This window comes from Pogona vitticeps, chromosome 6 (assembly GCF_051106095.1).
Source record: "Pogona vitticeps strain Pit_001003342236 chromosome 6, PviZW2.1, whole genome shotgun sequence".
Taxonomy (NCBI): Eukaryota; Metazoa; Chordata; class Lepidosauria; order Squamata; family Agamidae; genus Pogona; species Pogona vitticeps.
In genome coordinates this window covers 89,932,422-89,950,452 of record NC_135788.1, presented here as the reverse complement: position 1 = coordinate 89,950,452, position 18,031 = coordinate 89,932,422, and the positions used below count along the sequence as shown (strand labels likewise).

The 18,031-nt window shown below is 37.8% G+C and overlaps 1 protein-coding gene across 2 annotated transcripts in view; it reads left to right on the top strand.

Moving 5' to 3' along the window:
- The window catches only part of CDC27 (cell division cycle 27), a 48,543-nt gene extending 41,204 nt beyond the window's left edge, over nucleotides 1–7,339 (top strand). For both annotated transcript variants that reach the window (XM_073004205.2, XM_073004204.2), the window contains exons 15-19: nucleotides 2,008–2,125; nucleotides 2,222–2,350; nucleotides 3,842–3,916; nucleotides 4,574–4,754; nucleotides 5,991–7,339. In XM_073004205.2, the coding sequence (XP_072860306.1) occupies nucleotides 2,008–2,125; nucleotides 2,222–2,350; nucleotides 3,842–3,916; nucleotides 4,574–4,754; nucleotides 5,991–6,073 (586 nt within the window). In that variant the 3' untranslated portion in view covers nucleotides 6,074–7,339. The remainder of the gene's footprint in view (nucleotides 1–2,007; nucleotides 2,126–2,221; nucleotides 2,351–3,841; nucleotides 3,917–4,573; nucleotides 4,755–5,990) is intronic.
- The last annotated feature ends 10,692 nt before the right edge of the window (nucleotides 7,340–18,031 follow it).

Genomic DNA, 18,031 nt, shown 5'->3' with positions numbered 1-18,031 from the left:
TGAACAAATGTGATCTGAAATAGTTTTTCAAAGTCCTCTGTTGGAGAAATCACTCACTTTGGTACTGAACAGGATTCCTCAATTGTACGGAGCAGATTATCTAGACTCATTTCAGTTTGTCTTCAGGCTTGGATGTCTCTGAAGGCGTTTTTGTTGGTATATATCTTTCTCTAAGAAGAGATTGAGAAGTACAGTGGTACCTCGCATTACGAGCGCTCCGTTTGACGATGAAATTGCTTTACATCAATGTTTTTGCGATCGCAAAACCATGTTCCCTATGGGGGAATTTCGCTTTGCGATGATCGGTCCCCTGTTTCGGTAACCGATCATCGCAAAGCGATGATTTTTGCACAGCTGATCGGCTGAAATGGCCACGGGGTAAAAAAATGGCTGCACGCTGTTTTCTGGCACGGATTCCTCGCTGCACGGGCAGCGAAAATGGCCACGCTATGGAGGATCTTCGCTGGACGGTGAGTTTGTAGCCCCTAGGAACACATTAATCGGGTTTTAATGCGTTTCTATGGGCTTTTTAAAATCGCATGACGACATTTTCATTTTACAGCGATTTTCGCAGAAGGAATTAATATTGTCATGTGAGGCACCACTGTACTTCTTGCCTCTTGGCAGCTTTTGGTAGAGTTAACTATAGTATTTTACTGGAATAGCTCAATGTGTTGAAAGTAGTATGCACTGTGCAGTAAAGATTTCATTCCAGAATCGCTACTAGAGAAGTCACAACACTGACTTCAGCTCAGATCCTTGACAGCTATACCATGTGGTCCCACAAGGCACCATCCTGTCTTCCATCTAAATGAACACTGGAGTGTGTCACTTGTGGTTTTGGAGCCTGATGTAACTAATATGAGATGATAGTCTACTCTATTCCATATGAATCAGAAGAGACTGTGCAAGTGCTAGGACAGTGTCTGGAGGCAGTGGTCTTCTGGATGAGGGTCAATACATTGAAATTGAATCCTGGTAAAATAGAGATAGAAATTCCTGGCCTTGGGCATTAGACAGATAGTCTGTTTTAGTTGAGATACTATTCCCATCAACAAAGCAGGTATATGGACTAGGGAGTGCACCTGGATTGAAAGCCATCACTGGATGCCCAGGTGTCTTCATTGCCAAGGACTAGGATATGCTGGTGACCATCGTTTATGCTTTGAAAAAAATCCTGATTGGATTACTTCAGTGTTCTGCACACTGAGCTTCTTTTGAAGATGGTACAGCAGTTGCATTGGTACAGAATGCTACCATATTTGTTTTGATTACCAGTGAGAAGTAAAGATACTGCACCAGGTTTGAGATATCTCCATTAGCTCATGGTAACCATGAGATCTAGTTTAAGGTATTACATTACATTAGACATCCTTCAGTCACGATAGATTGCGGTATCGTGCTGTGCATGGAGGACTTGATCAGCGCCTATGTGAATGAGAAGGCCAATTCAAGAGTGACAATCCCTTCCACACTGAGGACAAATACAATCTGTACCCCGTTTAGCTCCCTGATTTTGCTGCTTTCATGACAGACTCTTTGCCTCGGCCTGCTGGACAAGTGTCTCTTCAAATTGGGAGAGGCTGTGATGCACCGCCTGCCTCCAGGCTGAACACTCAGATGTCAGGGTCTCCCATCTGTTGAGGTCCATTTCCAAGGCCTTCAGATCCCGCTTACAGATATCATTGTATAGCAGCTGTGGTCTCCCTCTGGGGCGATTTCCCTGCACTAATTCTCCATACAGGAGATCCTTTGGAATCCAACCATCAGCCATTCTCACAACATGCCCAAGCCAACGTAGACATACCTATTATAAGTGTTTATAAAACAGAAAAGGGTATTAACAGGTATCAGATATTGTTAGACATATTAAATTGCTTTCATTTTATTTTTACTGATGCAAATCAGCCACTGAATTAGTTTTTCCTACTCTGTCTACCTGTGAGAAGTATTATTGCTAGAAATGCAGAAGTTTAATGCTTGGTTTTCATGCTTTAAAATTGCTAGGTATGGATTGGGAATGATCTACTATAAACAGGAGAAATTCAGCCTTGCAGAAATGCATTTCCAGAAAGCACTTCATATTAATCCTCAAAGTTCTGTCTTATTATGTCACATTGGAGTTGTAAGTAAATTAGATTTCATTCTATTTATTTTCTATAACATGGACAATGGAAATCTGAATATAGAGCAAACTCTGTTTCTCTATATTTCTCTTCAGGTTCAGCATGCCCTGAAGAAATCCGAAAAGGCTTTGGATACTCTGAATAAAGCCATTAATATCGATCCTAAGAACCCACTGTGCAAATTCCACAGAGCCTCAGTATTATTTGCAAATGAGAAGTACAAGGTGAGGAAGAGTTATACTTCTGAACCTATTCAGGCAGCTGCTGCTTTTTCTTATACTAAGTCTGGACCTGTTCATATTCATTGGAATCACATGTAAAGCATATGTAGGATGAACCTAAATACATTCCACTGAGTTCACGGGGATTTACTGCTTAGTGAATGAGGTTTTATTCTGCGCTGCCATGTGTTCTGAGCGCTCTCGATGATATTCATTATCTACCTGTGATGAATTACTTCTTCAGAGAATCATACTTTACCATCCTTTTCCTGGTTGTTTTCCATTTAATTTTTTTAATTTTCTCATATGCCCATTCCCTTGATTTATAGGTCAGAGAGAGATTTATCCTCTCTGCTTTCTATTATGATTTTCTTGTACTTAATTCCATAATTATGTTTCAAATGTTTCAAGTGTGTAATAGACCTTAAATGTTGTTTTCTATTATTGTTTAATATTTTTAATTTGAATCTCTTAAAAATAAATATTCCCAAATAATAGGAATTACAGGAATGGAAATTAAATAGATCATCTTATTATGCTCAAAATATCAACTTTATTTGTACTACATTGGCTGAAATCCTGTTGCATCTCTCTGTTTGGGCGTTTGGAATGATGTCATTTGCAGTGACAGATTGCCAATGTTTAGAAGCTTCCTTTCGCAAGCTAAGACGAGTTTGATTTCGTCACCTTGTGGATGACCTGTGCACACCCTGATATTGCAAAAAGAAGCCTTTATTTAGCAGCAGCGTACTGCTGCTGTTCCTGCTATGCAGATGGGCCCTGTCCGACAGGATTTGAGCCCAGATTCTCTTGCCTAGTTACACTGGCATTGATTGAATGGATAACTCAGTGATTTAGGTATCTTGCTACAGAGGCAGAGATTAGGAGTTTGATTCCATACTGCTTCCTGTGTGTAGAGGCAGCCCTGAGCAAGTTGCATAATCTCAGGGCACCCCCAGAAGAAGGGAATGGTTAATCACCTCTGAGTATTTTCTACCTGGAAAACTCTGAAAAGGGACACCATAAAACAGAATTGATTTCATGGCACATAATTATTTTTATTAGTTACACTGTCATAATACAAACAACATAACTTGTGGAGGAGAAGAACCTTAGGTTAAGAAATCACCATAAATATTTTCTTTTGTGTATTGAGTTGTGTATCTCAGTATGCAGCTGATAATGTCCATGGTGATTTCTTAATTTGGAGTCAACATTCCCTCTAATTTTCTTCTAGTGCTGGGCAGGGATCCCATCCAGGATCAGAACCGAATGGATGATAACACTGGCTGCTGATATACAGCACTGATACAGCAGTGCACAGACATGTACCAACACAGCTTAGTGGGAATGTTGTTTGGTGCAATTTGCCTCCAAAAGTGACACTCTTTTAGCTATTCAAGAGCATTTTCGCCATGTATCAGAATGTTCATAGTTATTTGAGATATATGGTTCCTGTATCTGAAAATATTTTGCTTTTTTCCCCCTCTTCAGTATGCTTTGCAAGAACTTGAAGAACTGAAACAGATTGTTCCCAAAGAGTCTCTTGTTTACTTCTTAATAGGAAAGGTAACAGCTAATTCTGATCATTAAAAAGTAAGGCATTTCTTGGTAATAATGGAAAAGGTTTTAAGAGTGGTGCTTGCTGGTCACACTGAATTTTATTTCAGCTGTAGACATGTGCATTTGTTTTTGTTTGGACTCCAGAACATTGAATTTTGGGGTGTGGAGTCCAAAAAAACCATAAATGCACATGACTTTTCAGCAGTTCTTCCGAGCATGGCAAGTATGCTAAGCAACCAACCTGACTCTCAGCATTGAAGTTGCAAAAGAGGGTGATGTTGTCCTGCCAGTTGCACAGTATTCCCTGCCCCTTCCCTACTTTTGGAGTTGGGATCAAATTGGGGGTTATTGGAGCATGGATAACTGAGGTTTTCTATCTTTGTCTCAAGTTGAAGTACCACAGTAGATGATATTCCATGACACAGAAGTCACTTGAACCATAGCAGCACAGCTGGATCTAGGCATTCTCCCAAGCCACAAGCATCTTCTTTCAATGGGAATGTGATGCCACCCAAGTGAGACTGAATGCTCCTAGCAAAATTCACTTCGGGCTCTGAATGTCCTTAGATTCCTGGCAGGGGCAAGCAAGTCTTGCTGGGGAAAGGATGTAATTTAATAGCACACAGAGCTGACAGTTGTTGATTGTTGGGTTTTTCTGGCTAGGTTTATAAAAAGTTGGGGCAAACCCATCTTGCACTGATGAACTTTTCCTGGGCAATGGACTTGGATCCCAAAGGAGCCAACAACCAGATCAAAGAGGCCATTGACAAGAGGTATCTACCTGATGATGAAGAGCCTGTAACACAAGAGGAGCAGATCAGTGAATGTTGCCCATATGAGTCAGGTTGGTATTTTTCTTTGTTGGTTTGTTCATTTCTTGAGCTAAATGAGGAAAACCGCTTTCTTATCTGCAGACCAGAATTTAAGGTGGACCTTTGACTTCAAACAAAAAGGGAAATGTGCAGTCTTATGTACCTGACCAGAGCTGTAATATAGTATTTTACCATTTCTGTCCTTCTCTTTGCCATCATCATTTAAAATTAATTTGTAGTCATGATGTGTTCATGCAAACTGTAACTTTAATAGAAATTGACAATGTTAAAGATGAGCCAATCACAAGTGGGGTCAGATCTAGAACTTGTTTGGCATGTTGGGATTCAGACCTCATAAAAAGCATGTCCTCTAAGTATTCATATAGCAATCACTCCACGCTTGATTTCTTTGTTGTCGTTGTGTGCATTCCAATAAAATCAATAATGTACAAACATGCTACAGATTTAACCACAACCTTAATATTATGTGTATTGTGTATATATACAAACCTCTACATCAGCCTAAAACTCCTTAAAACAAGCAATGATCAAAAAGAATTAACCAGCTGCTAAAAATCAGCATAAAAATTTCAAATAAATGCACTGGTCACTGAGCTATCCCTACATCCAACACTTATTATGGCTCCAAGATAGTTTTTCAAAACTTGTCTAAATTTGTTCAACTCTGGTTCCATAAGAAAACCACTGGGGGAGAGAATTTTACATCCAAGTGGGAAAATGCCCAAGGCCTGAAAATTGCCACCTTACTCCAAGGGACTAACAAGACTCTGGAATCTGCAGACTGAATCCTTTTAAGAGGAATATGCCATGATACCAGCTCTGCTAAATAATTAGGACAGGAATAATGTAGGGCTTTAAATATCAGGAAAAGTATTTTAAGTATGAAGCTGACTAGGTAACCATGGATCAGTTACTATTTCCCAGTCTCATCCTAAATTAAGCTTTGAATAAAGATATAGAGCAGTTCTAGGTCATGCCTAGGCAGGATCAGTGCATGATATAACGATTGGATGCTACCTTTCAGCTCTGGAAGAAGAGGGTTGTTGGCATGAATTAAAATAAGCTGTTTTTGCCACACAGAGCCACATATGATTTTCCACGAACTGTACTGGAACAATTGTCAACATGCTAGTATGACAGCATGGTAGAATAGACTGTCCGTGGAGAATGTTGCATATACAATTCATGAAATATGCAGATATTCCAGAGAAGGTTGATTAATTTTGGTGTATTTTTCCTGCCAACAGTTGGTACAGATGAATCCCAGGCCAGCAGCATGACTGATGCAGATGATACACAGCTCCATGCAGTAGAAAGTGATGAATTTTAACCACAGAAGGTGCATTCTGAGCTTGGATGTGTGACTGACAGATACTGTTGGATTCTTCCTTTCCTGCCCTGCCACTGTGGCAGCATCATTCTAAAGTTCTACCAACACCCAAGGTGCATCATTCATCAGATTTTAATTGACATGGAATTAATGGCAATGCATTTTGCGTCATTATTTGAGTCTCAGTCTTTGACTTTTTCATCTTTGTAAACATGATTCTTTAAAGGAGGAAAGACTTTTTTTAAAACCTCCGTTTTGTTGACAAACCTATCATGGAAGAAAGATTTGCTGTTTGGGAGCTTGGAGACATGAAGAAGTAGCTGATGAAGCAATGTCTTGCTCTTTCCACAGAAATGTGTTTTAGTTTTGGTTCTTTCCTCTCCAGTAAGCAGAGACCTGGATTTCCCCATTTCCACATTCTTCAGAGCAAGTTGTGAAAGTGCAGGACTGGAATGTGTTAAAGACATTTCTGAATACTACTAGAGTGTAACTTAAATGCCAGAGAATGTATATTACCTTAAAAACAACAGTTTTTGCTGTGAACAAAAATATTAGAAAATATATTAAACCCACTGTCCCTGCTTCTAGATTTGTCAGCTTCCCAGGATAGAGACTTCCATAGAATACTTTAGTATTCCACTGAGAAGTTAACGTCACCAAACTAACTTCCACAGCATCAGTCATTGGTATTTGTAAACAGGTCAGTTACACAATTATGCCAGGTGACTTCTCAAATGACCCTTGCCACTGTACCTGACAGTTGGGGAAATCAAAATTTTACTGCAGTTGTAAACTCCTAGTGAAAATAAGTGTGTAGATTTGCAGTGTTGAAAGGATGCAATTAAATAAGTCCACAGAGAATGCCAAGAAGAAAATGGAAGCCTTAATCCAATCAAAACCTTACAATGGTGGTACATCCCACATCTGTTTGCAGCAGTATCCCCGTCAAAACTATTTTGTAAAGTGTTGTCTGAATGAACAGATGCAAAAAAATTGTGCAATTATCTGTCTCCTTTTTTTGTTTTCTTTTGTTTTAATCCTGTAAGTTTGAGTACTTCCTCTGTGATTAATTTAGACCCCAGGAGGCTATTTTTGTGAGGAAGGATGCTAGGCTGTGTTAAAGAAGCCAAACTTTTCCTCCTTTGTAGCATTCCTGCAACAAAGGTTGGTTGGCCTTTGTGCAGTGACCATCAAGAAAGTGTATGATAACTTTACAGTTTTAAAGAGCAAATTATGCACAATAAAATGGTTTAAATTTCACAAAAATGAATTGTGATTAGTTTCAGTAGTTTCATTTAGTATTTCAATATACATTTTAGAAGGCCTCCATAATATTTAGCAATAGCAAACTGAAAATTGAACCTGAAGCATAGGTCCTTAATTAACCAAAATATAATTACCTTCACACAAGAATGGGAGATGTTAGCAGCTAGAAGCAACCCCCAAAATTTGCAAGAGCATTAAAAATGGGGGAAATGCAGGCGGTGGACCTTCTACCCATAAACGTTCAATGAGCACTGGATCTGCTGAAGAAACTTGGAATGCTGACTGATTATCGTGGGGTGGAACAATGAAAAATCAGGAACTCAAGTACTGCATACTACAATATTTTCTTGAAATCCCCACTGGTACTTCATTGCTATCATTTAGAATTGCCACTAATTAATGAAGTGCCAGTTACATTCCTGGTCATTGGATGGGCACACAACCAGAAACAGACTTGACACCTAATTAATTGGTGGAAAATTGCCACCACAATTTAATAGGATTTCACTTATGCATGTGTAAGTCACCAAATCCAGCCTAAATGTTGGAAGGGTTTCTGGTTGCAGTGCTATAACTACATATTCTAGAGTAAGCATCACTGATGTTTCTGATGAACTTGGTTATATCTCAATACACATACATAGGATTGTTCTTTGCTTTAAACAAAGGTGCAAGCACTGCACCTGCCAGCCACAAGCTGTAATTTTGAAAACAAAAATAATATTAGCAAGGAGAAATCTGTAGACATACAATGCTTTGCAGAAATTGGGGTTTACAAAATTATTTCCCAAAGCCACATGCAAAATGTGATTTTTTTAATGCTAATTTCTCTTTTCTATATCATGAGTGCATGCTTTCTTGACAATTAAATTTTAATTACACTGTATACAGTTACAGTAGTTGGGATGAAAGCACTTTGTGGCCTAAATCCAACTTTGTACTTTTGGAAACATCCGGATTTTTATGACCCCTACTCCAGCAGTTTTCTCTGGTTGCTAAAGCATGCTCAGAGCAGAGATTCTCAACATTTGGTCCCCAGATGCTATTGGACTACAACTCCCAGAAATCCTGGCCAGCACAGCTAGTGGTGAAGGCTTCTAGGAGTTTTAGCCCAAAAACATTTGGAGGCCCAAGGTTGGGATCCATATCTCTTTAAAGTTTTCTGGCCTTCCAGAGCATGTCAAGATGCTTCGGGACTGCAGAGGGAAGGGGACATTCTGCGCTTGTGCAAACAGAAGTACTGTACTGTACTGTATATCCCTTCTGGCTCTCACATATCGCAAAGTATGCCCAGCTGACTGGCTGGTGTAAATTGACAAAAAAAAAAGCTTAAGGAGTATTTTTTCTGTTGCAAATTTTTATTACCGAAAGCCATCATCACCCTACATTTTATGTTTGTAATGTAAGGGTTTGTTTAATTTTGATTCTTAATTCCCTCCTTTTAACTGCTGTGTGTTCTGTGCTTCATAATGCATTACTGCTAATTTAGTCAACCATAGTCTTCAAGTATATTGGGTGTACAATGTACACAGAATCCTTTTATTTACAGGATGTGGGGCCTTGGTCGAAAGAGTGGGAACTGTATCCAACAAGCAGGTAACGGCTGGTGAGCTACTAACTTCTCCTATAAGCATTCATGTGGCAGATGCAATATTAATGGAGACATTTATTCACAGCATTGTAGTTTGTTTCCTAGAGAGAACCATTCATTCCTCAAACAGTAAGCAGGAAGCTAAGCTGTTGTGGAGTTCCTGTGCCTTTTGGAGCATCCTGAGTTTTAAAGCTGTATTAAGACTTTTTACTAAATGGAAATTTTCAGTCTTTTTCTTTCCATTTCTTTTTCATAAACCAACAAACAAGCAAGACTCATTAGGAGGTTATTTCTGACCTGAAGATGATGTACTACAAATAAATTCAATCAATTGTTGTTGCAAAATGAGGTAGGAAATCCCTTTCTTGAAACCACAGGCTCATAACTTCATACAACATTTTAGAAACATGACCACGCATAGCAAACATTCAGATTTGGGATTGGCCAGCTCCTCTTCCACTGTCATTTTCAAGTAATTTACTAATTTGAGACTAAAACTGCAGTTTGTCCAAGGTGGAGTAGACCTGCAGGAAATAATTTAACTTCCTGTAGCTGCAATTAACAAGTCCTATTCATTTCAGTTGGCCCATTTACATTAAGACTAATGTTGGATTTAGCCATCTACAAAGATGATAACTAAAGTTTTTACTGTAATTACACTCCATTTCAAAAATAAATCCAGAAATTTTTTTTAGTTTCTCTATGTTTTGGTTAATACCAAGAAAATATAAAGCCAAATAGCACCCTAGGTGAATTGAAAAGAGAGGCAAAAGCTTGAAGAAAATATCAAATGTATGTGCATTGGTTATAATATGCTGATAAATATTGCAACTGTTTTATTTCCTCTTAGTTTCAAAAATGACAGATCTAGGACCCTGTGGTATTATCTCTACCTTCCTTTTCCTGATGTGTATCACCACGAAAGGACAACAACCCCCAAAGCCCTACATTATGATTGAGTTTGCCATTTTACTCGCAATAGGTACTCTTTCCTCTTGAGTATCCCTTTTCACCAAATCAGACAGATAAATGAGGTTTCCTTTCCACTGCTGCTTAAACACTGTCACAGCTAAGGGCTCAGTTAACACTGCCCTTTTAAAAGAGTAAGGACACTTCTGGCGAAACACATGTGGCCTATGTTATTTTGGTGATACAGCCTTGATTATGTGTTCCAGTATTGGCTAGTGGTATGTGTTGTATAATACCTTGTGACTGCTGGTTTTCAAAATAATAAACAGGATTTAAAAACCAACAAGAAGTTTATTTTGAAGGAAAATAATATGAAGATTCAGTATTACAAACTGTCAGGTTCCTGTCATATGGCTGAAATCTCTTTTACTTTACTTTTCTCTTTGCTTACAGTTTAAACACAGTTCATATATCAATGGATGTTTGCTTTCATACCAGTTCCATGAAAACACACTATATTTCCACAGCTTCTTCACCAAAAAGCAACAACAACAAAAGCCCAGATCCTGTTCAACATAGCACTTCTACCTAGCTGCTTCACAGGTCTCATGTTTTCTCTCACACCATCCAGTTTCTCTCAGATTCTGTTGTTTCTGACCATAATAACTAAAACAATCTAAAATTAATCTTAATTCTATCTCTCTCACTCCACCAATCTGTCTGCCAGCCAATCAGATCCAGCCATACATATTGTACTCCACCTCCCAGCTGATTTTAACAAACTCTTCTAGCACGCATCCAAATTAATCACTGCTAATGAAAGCCCAGTCACTCCATATGCATACTAGTACATATCTACATATACATCCAGTTTCCACCTACCTCTTCCCCTTTTGTTTCAGGTTTTTTAACTCAAAGAAGAAGAGTGAAATCCATATAAATGTTATTTAATCAGTAGAGGTTCTCAGCCTTTTTCCTTGTTTAGGACATTTTGTAAGTGTGACATTGGTCAACACAATGTTCCACAGGAGCAGTCTTTGCATGGTATTGTTTTAGTATGCATTTAGTATACATTTACAAAGAGACAGCTCCTCAACTAGAGAAACAGATGAAATAGGCATTTGATGACATTCCACACTGTATCTATGAAGCTGCCATCTTATACCAGGTTAGGTTATTCTTCATTTATTTATTTATTTATTTATTTATTTGATTTATGCAACTGGTTGAAGCCAGGGTTTCAGACAGGATTCTTTCCCATACCATAAATGTCTCTCCTGCTCCTTGGCATCAAGAATATTTAATCAATCAATCAATCAATTATTTCTTTAAAATATTTTCACCCCATCTTTCTCCTAAGAAAATACCCAAGGCAGCATACATAATTAGCACACAACATTAAACCCCCAAAATACGTAGTAAATTATTCAAATATTACACAAATTAACAACATATTAAGAATGATAGGTAAAGTGTTACTAAAACAGAGTTAAAAGCAACAAAACGCAAACCGTCTCATTTCAAAGCCTCTCCTAGACCCATCTGTCACTAAGGAAAAGCCTGCTTGAAGAAAAAGGTCTTCGCCTGCTTGCGAAAGAACAGAAAGGATAGGGCCAGCTGCACCTCCCATGGAAGGGAGTTCTAGAGTCTGGTAGCAGCAACAGAGAAGGCCCTCTGCTTCTGAAGCATCCACCTCACTTAAACCTCATGGACTGACTGATCCTACTGATGGGTCTTTTAATTCATCCAGCTTCAAACCTTGCCTTAAACATGGGAGGGGGGGGGAACACCGAAACAGCAAGCAGTCCACCTCTGAAGTGCAACTATGAGGCAGAGTGCAAATGTCCTTTTTTATTTTATGTTGTGTTTTGTTTTAAGAGGAGGCAAAATTCCTATTGTCAAGTCAACTACAGCAGTACCGGCATTGGAGGAAATTTCTATGAAGAAAATATCAGGTGTCCATGCCACAAGTGGCACTATTTTTAAGAAGACTGACGTGGCCACTTCAAGTGGCTGATTTGTGTTATCATGAAAGGGCAGAAAAATAGTAACTGCTTAATTTAGAAAGACAGGGAAAGAACCAGCTGTCCTGTCCCAAAATTACTTGTCTGGTCCTGAGCACAAAGTACATTGACTTGGTGGAGGGAGGCAAGAGCACCCTGCCTCAGGCAGCAATATGCTTTAGACTTTCCCTGACGGTGGCCTGCTTTACATTATACAAGCTATTGCCTTTTGCCATGGAGATGCTTTTTTGTCACAGCCATTGTAAAGAAAAACAAGTGCTAATTTTTTTAGTGAATGAATTCTGATGCTGAGGAATAGAAATGATGTGCTCTGGTTGTAACTTGGTTGATTCCATTCAGGGAGAAAACCGGACTACACGTTGGGTGCAGGAGGTACAACATTTATTCAATAAATTCAAACTCTCACTGTAATTGTTGACCCCACTCCACCTTACACCAGCCCTTATTCAAACATGCAATAACATTGGAATTCATATGGCGATGGGAAATAACCAGAACTCACTCTGTGTGTGTTATAATTTTTTTGGCTTTCAATAAGCAAATTAGCAGTGATTGACAGTTGTTTTAAAATGATAACCGAAGCCTATGGAAAGACTTCAGTTGCTTAAACTAGTGTGGGGAGCAAGATGACCTGATGTGACTTCTATATTCTGCTATATTTGTTGTGGTTTAAAGGACTGCTTCTTTCCTCTGGGAAATGCTCTTGGTCAAATAAACATTGTCTAACCTCCTCTTTTATGTGTCCTTTCTTTTTGTGTGACATAACTGGTTTTCCATATATGTTTATGGGCTACAATGTTCTCTTCTGGCAAAGTATGTCCTTGGTGAACATCTGCATAAGTTGCATGTAGTTTTTGTCTCCATCCTGATCTTTCTAGATCTTTATTGCAATTAATATTATAGAAGAGGCAAAGATTTCAGCCACAGTGCTGCCAGTCAAATGGTCCCAGTTAGGGAGATGATTTCTATGACATTTCACATTTTCTCTGCAACCTACATTTGAATCTATAAGCAAGTTCAAACATGTTTATGAGTAATCTGGCCTTTCTCACCATGTTCAAACTCACCTATAGGCTCGAACATAGGCTGCAGAAAAAATATGACATGTCATAAAAATCCTAGTCTCTGTTGTTGTTGTTGTTTAACCATTAAGTCGTGTCCGACTCTTCATGACCCCATGGACCAGAGCATACCAGGCCCTCCTGTCTTCCACTGTCTCCCAGAGTTTGGTCAAATTCATGTTGGTAGCTTCGATTACTCTGTCCAAGTCTCTGTATTACCTTATAATCCCTTGTTCTACTATACAGTGGTGCCTCGCTAGACAGTTACCCCACATGACAGTTTTTTCGCTAGACATTGACTTTTTGCGATCGCTATAGCAATTAGCATAACAGTGATTCCTATGGGGGAATTTCGCTGGACAATGTTTGGTCCCCTGCTTCGCAAACTGATTTTTTCTTCTCTTTTCTTTTTTAATTTTTATTTTTAACAAGGGGTGACAAAAAGGAAAAAGGGAATTGAGGTTCAGAGGGAAGAGGAGAAACAATATCATACTAACATCCATCCTATACATATTGCCATATCAGAATTTCAAATTACTCTTTTTACTATTTTCTGCCTTCCAGATTTAAGTTCTCATTTCAATGTATGCTCTTCATACGTTGTCTATTGACTCTATCCATTTATAGAATAAGTCCCATCTTTCAGTTGCCTTTTGTAAAGGACAGTCCTTCATTACTTCTGATAAAATGTCCATTTCCGCTGTTTCCCATATCTTCTCTATAAGATCTGTTTTGACCGTTGGACTTTTCCAGTTTTTGGCATAAAGAATTCTGGCTGCAGTGACTATGTATGTAACTATATACTCGTTTGTCTTATCTATGTTATCAGGTATCATACTCAATAGAAATAATTCTGGGTTTAATGGCACCTTACAAAGCAGTATTTGTTGCAACACAGCATGTACTCTTTTCCAATACTGTTTCGCTACTCTGCATGACCACCACATATGATAATAGCTTCCCACATGTGCTTCACATTTCCAACACACATTTGATACATCTGTATACATCTTCGACAATTTTTCTGTAGTCATATGCCACCTATAAAACATCTTATATATATTCTCCTTAAAATTAACCGATCTTGTAAGCTTTATATTATTTTGCCATATTTTCAACCATTGATCAATCTCAATATTATGCCCTAGGTTTTGTGCCCACTTAATCATACATTATTTAACTATTTCATCTTGCATTTTAATTATATAGTTATAGTTATACATTTTCTTAACTATTTTATCTTTTGAACCTAGTAAAAGTTCATCAAACATTGTTTGTTCTGAGTAGAAACCTTCTATTTTGTCTTTTATATATCTAGATTCCAGCTGTGCTCTAGACCACCAGTCTATATAAATATTCTGTGCCTCTAGCTCTTCTTTAGACCTTAATTCACCATCCTTTTTAAATAAATCTTGATATCTTAAAAGTTTTGCTTTTGTCATTAGATTAGGTTGTGTAAAGGCTTCTATAGGTGATACCCATACAGGTGTTTTTTTGATAAATTTGTTGTATAATCTTTCTCCACGTTCCCAATAAAGCTCTTCTTATCATATGTAAATTAAAATGCTTTTGCTCTTTGTCCTTTTTATACCATAGATAAGCGTGCCAGCCTAGCTGTAAATCATGTCCTTCCAAGTTGAGTAATCTATAATTTTCTAAAGTTTTCCATTCTTTTATCCAATCTAAAATACAAGATCTATAATACAGAACCCAGTCTGGAAGACCAAAGCCAGCCCTCTGTTTGGCATCTTGCATTGCTTTAATTTTAATTCTTGGTTTTTTACCTTGCCATACAAATCTCATGATTGTCTTATTAAGTTCTTGGAAAAAGAACTGTTTTAATATGACAGGGATTGTCTGAAATAAGAATAAAATTTTTTGGAAAGACACTCATTTTAATCGTCACAATCCTTCCCAACAGCGATAATTGTAGTTTATCCCATTTTTCCAAATTGTTCTGTATCTCCTTCATCAATTTCATATAATTATCTTTAAACAGTGTACTCGTCTTCTTTGTAATTTGGATCCCTAAATATCGAATTCTCTTTTCCTCTTGGAAGTTCGTCTTCTCTACTAACTTCTGCCATTCTTGTTCTTTTATATTTTAATAAGTATTTTTGTTTTCTTTTGGTTTATTCTCATTCCTGCCATATCACCAAAGTTTTTCAACGTCACCATCAGGTCTTCTATTGAATGCACTGGATCTTCCAGTATAATAACTAAGTCGTCTCCAAAAGCCTGAAGTTTATAGGTTTGGCCTTTTACTTTCAATCCTTTCAATTCCTTTTTATCTCTGATTTGTTTGGTTAATATTTCTAGAGTCAAAATAAATAGTAGTGGAGAGAGTGGACACCCCTGTCTGGTACCTTTCTGTATTTGTATTTCTTTCGACAGCTCACCATTAATTCTCACTTTTGCCTTTTGTTGGGTGCATATTGCTTTAATTAGCTTCAAAAATCTTTCTCCAACTTGCAGTGTTTCCAGCAAATATAAGATAAAATTCCAGTCAAGATTATCGAAGGCTTTCTCCGCATCCAAGAATATCATGGCCATCTGTTTCTCCGGGTGTGCTTCATAATATTCCAGGGAGTTTAGGACTATCTTTATATTATTTTTCATCTGCCTTTTTGGAAGAAACCCAGACTGATCTTGATGTATTAACTGAATTAAAATTATTTTCATTCTGGTTGCCAGGATGGTCGCATATATTTATAATCCACATTCAACAATGAAATCGGTCTATAATTTTGAATTTATTTGCCCTCTGTATTTTCCTTGTGGATGAGAGAGATTGTCGCTTCAGTCCATGTTGTTGGTATTTTCCCCTCTTCTTCGACACATTCTAAAAGCTTTTTAAATGGCTTAAGTAATACCTCTTCCAATTCTTTATAATATTCCGCTGGTAGCCCATCTGGACCTGGTGCTTTCCCGTTTTTTTTGTTTTTTGAGAGCTTCTGTAATTTCTGCATATGTTAAGGACTCATTTAGGGACTGAATTTGTTCTTTAGTCAATTTCATTTTGTTGTGTTTCCATATATATTCTTTCTGAGCTTCTTTATCAACTTCTTTTTTCTTGTATAGCTTTCGATAGAAGTCCTCAGCAATCTTTTTTATTTCTTCCTGTTTAAATTTGTCCACTCCTTTTTCATCTTTCAAAGTTTGTATTATTGTCTTCTCTTTCTCTTTCCTTAATTTATATGGTAACCATCTTCCCGGTTTACTTGCGTTCTCAAAAAATTTTTGCTTTGCAAATTTGAACTTCCTTGCAGTTTCTTCAGTGAGTAATATATTTATCTGGTGTTGTACAAATTTTATCCTCTCTTTCAATTCTTCATTTGTTGGGTTTTGTTTCAGCTGCCTCTCGTCTAAAGCTAATCTGTTTTCCAGAATCTCATTTTTTTTCTGTCTTTTTTTTTCCTGCAAATCTTATGGCTATTCCAAACTGATTTTCGCTAGGCGAAAATTTTGACAGCTTCCTCCGCACTCGCAAAACAGGTGTTTTCGGGACCTACGCTTCGCAAGACAGCGATTTAAACAGCTGATTGGCAGTTTGCAAAGCGGCTTTCCTATGGCCGATCTTCGCTAGACAACAACGATTCTTCCCCATTGGAACACATTAAATAGGTTTCAATGCATTCCAATGGGGAAATGCTTTTCGCTAGACAATGATTTCACTAAACAGCGATTTCAGTGGAATGGATTATCATTGTCTAGTGAGGCACCACTGTATACCATCATGGCAGAGAAGGACCTTGAGTGAGAAAATGTCAATAGTTTTAATTATTGGCCATAATCCTTTCAGTGTCTGTCTACAGTTTTAATAACTTGTCTAATTTTAGCTTATTATCAAAGTGCTGGGGTTCAATGGCAAAGAAGGTCTCAGTTTGCTTGCCTGGTCATGTGCCTGATTGTGAAACCAAGAAGTATCCTGGCATTTCATCTGTTAGCCACGATAAAGCATGGCAAGTTGCACAAACCTTATGCAAACACCAATAGGATTCTGGCTGTTGTATTTGTTTTAGGTGTCTGAAACTGTTTTCACCTGAGCACATCACACCTCTGTCTCTGGCACTATCTTTTCAACGTGTGATTCTGTGTATCCTAAAAAGACAAGGAACTTCAAAATGATCTTACTTTTAGCAATTGTTATTTTGTTTGACAGTGGAGAACATTGCTACAAACCCAGCAGCCAATATTATGTGCACATTCTGCTGATTGGGTTTTCTTATCCTTCAGCTGCATTTACAGTGCTATCTGTATTGTTGAGATGTGAGCTGGCTCTGTGTCTATTTTTTTCTATCAAGTTTTAAAATCAGATGTCATTACAACGTTACCCATTTTCTAGATCTTTGAGCTTCAGTTTCCTAACACTGGGGTAATCTTTCGACATGTGCATTGGATCTGGTAGAAGCAGCCTTACTTTCCACCTTCTTTCCCATGGTAGCCCCTCCATTGCTTGTGACTGTAATGTGGAGAAGCTGAACAAGTTGGATAAAAAATTACTCCTATCATCTATTCTTACCAAAGTTCCCTGACCAATTTTTAGGGATCCATTCCCCTCCCCTGCCACTCCTCCCTCAGGTCTCTGTATTATAGTACTATACACCACATTCAGAAAAGTCCTCCAGTTTTCTGTGTAATATTGTCAAGGGACTGGAGGGAATCTTGTGAGGGAGAGGAAAAGTCTGTTTCCAACAGCTGAGTTGGTTAAATCTGCATATGCTCTATTATTTCTTCAGCCAGAGACTTCAAATTGAAGTAGGGCTAGCCCTATCATTGTGCGGAATGAGGCAGCCATCTTAGATAGCAGATTATGAAAGGCAAGCAAGTGGTTAGTTTTTATTATTATTATTATTATTATTATTATTATTATTATTATTATTATTATTATTATTATTATTATTATTATTATTATTATTATTATTATTATTATTATTATTATTATTATTATTATTATTATTAGTTAAAGAGAGGAGGGTAGTAGGATACCATTTTCTGCTGTATCTCAGCAAAATCTATTGGGCTGGTGCTGCTTCACATGACTATCCTTACATTTCACTGCTAATTCTGTATTAATTGTTGTGTCTTTAAAAATTTAGCTGATGGT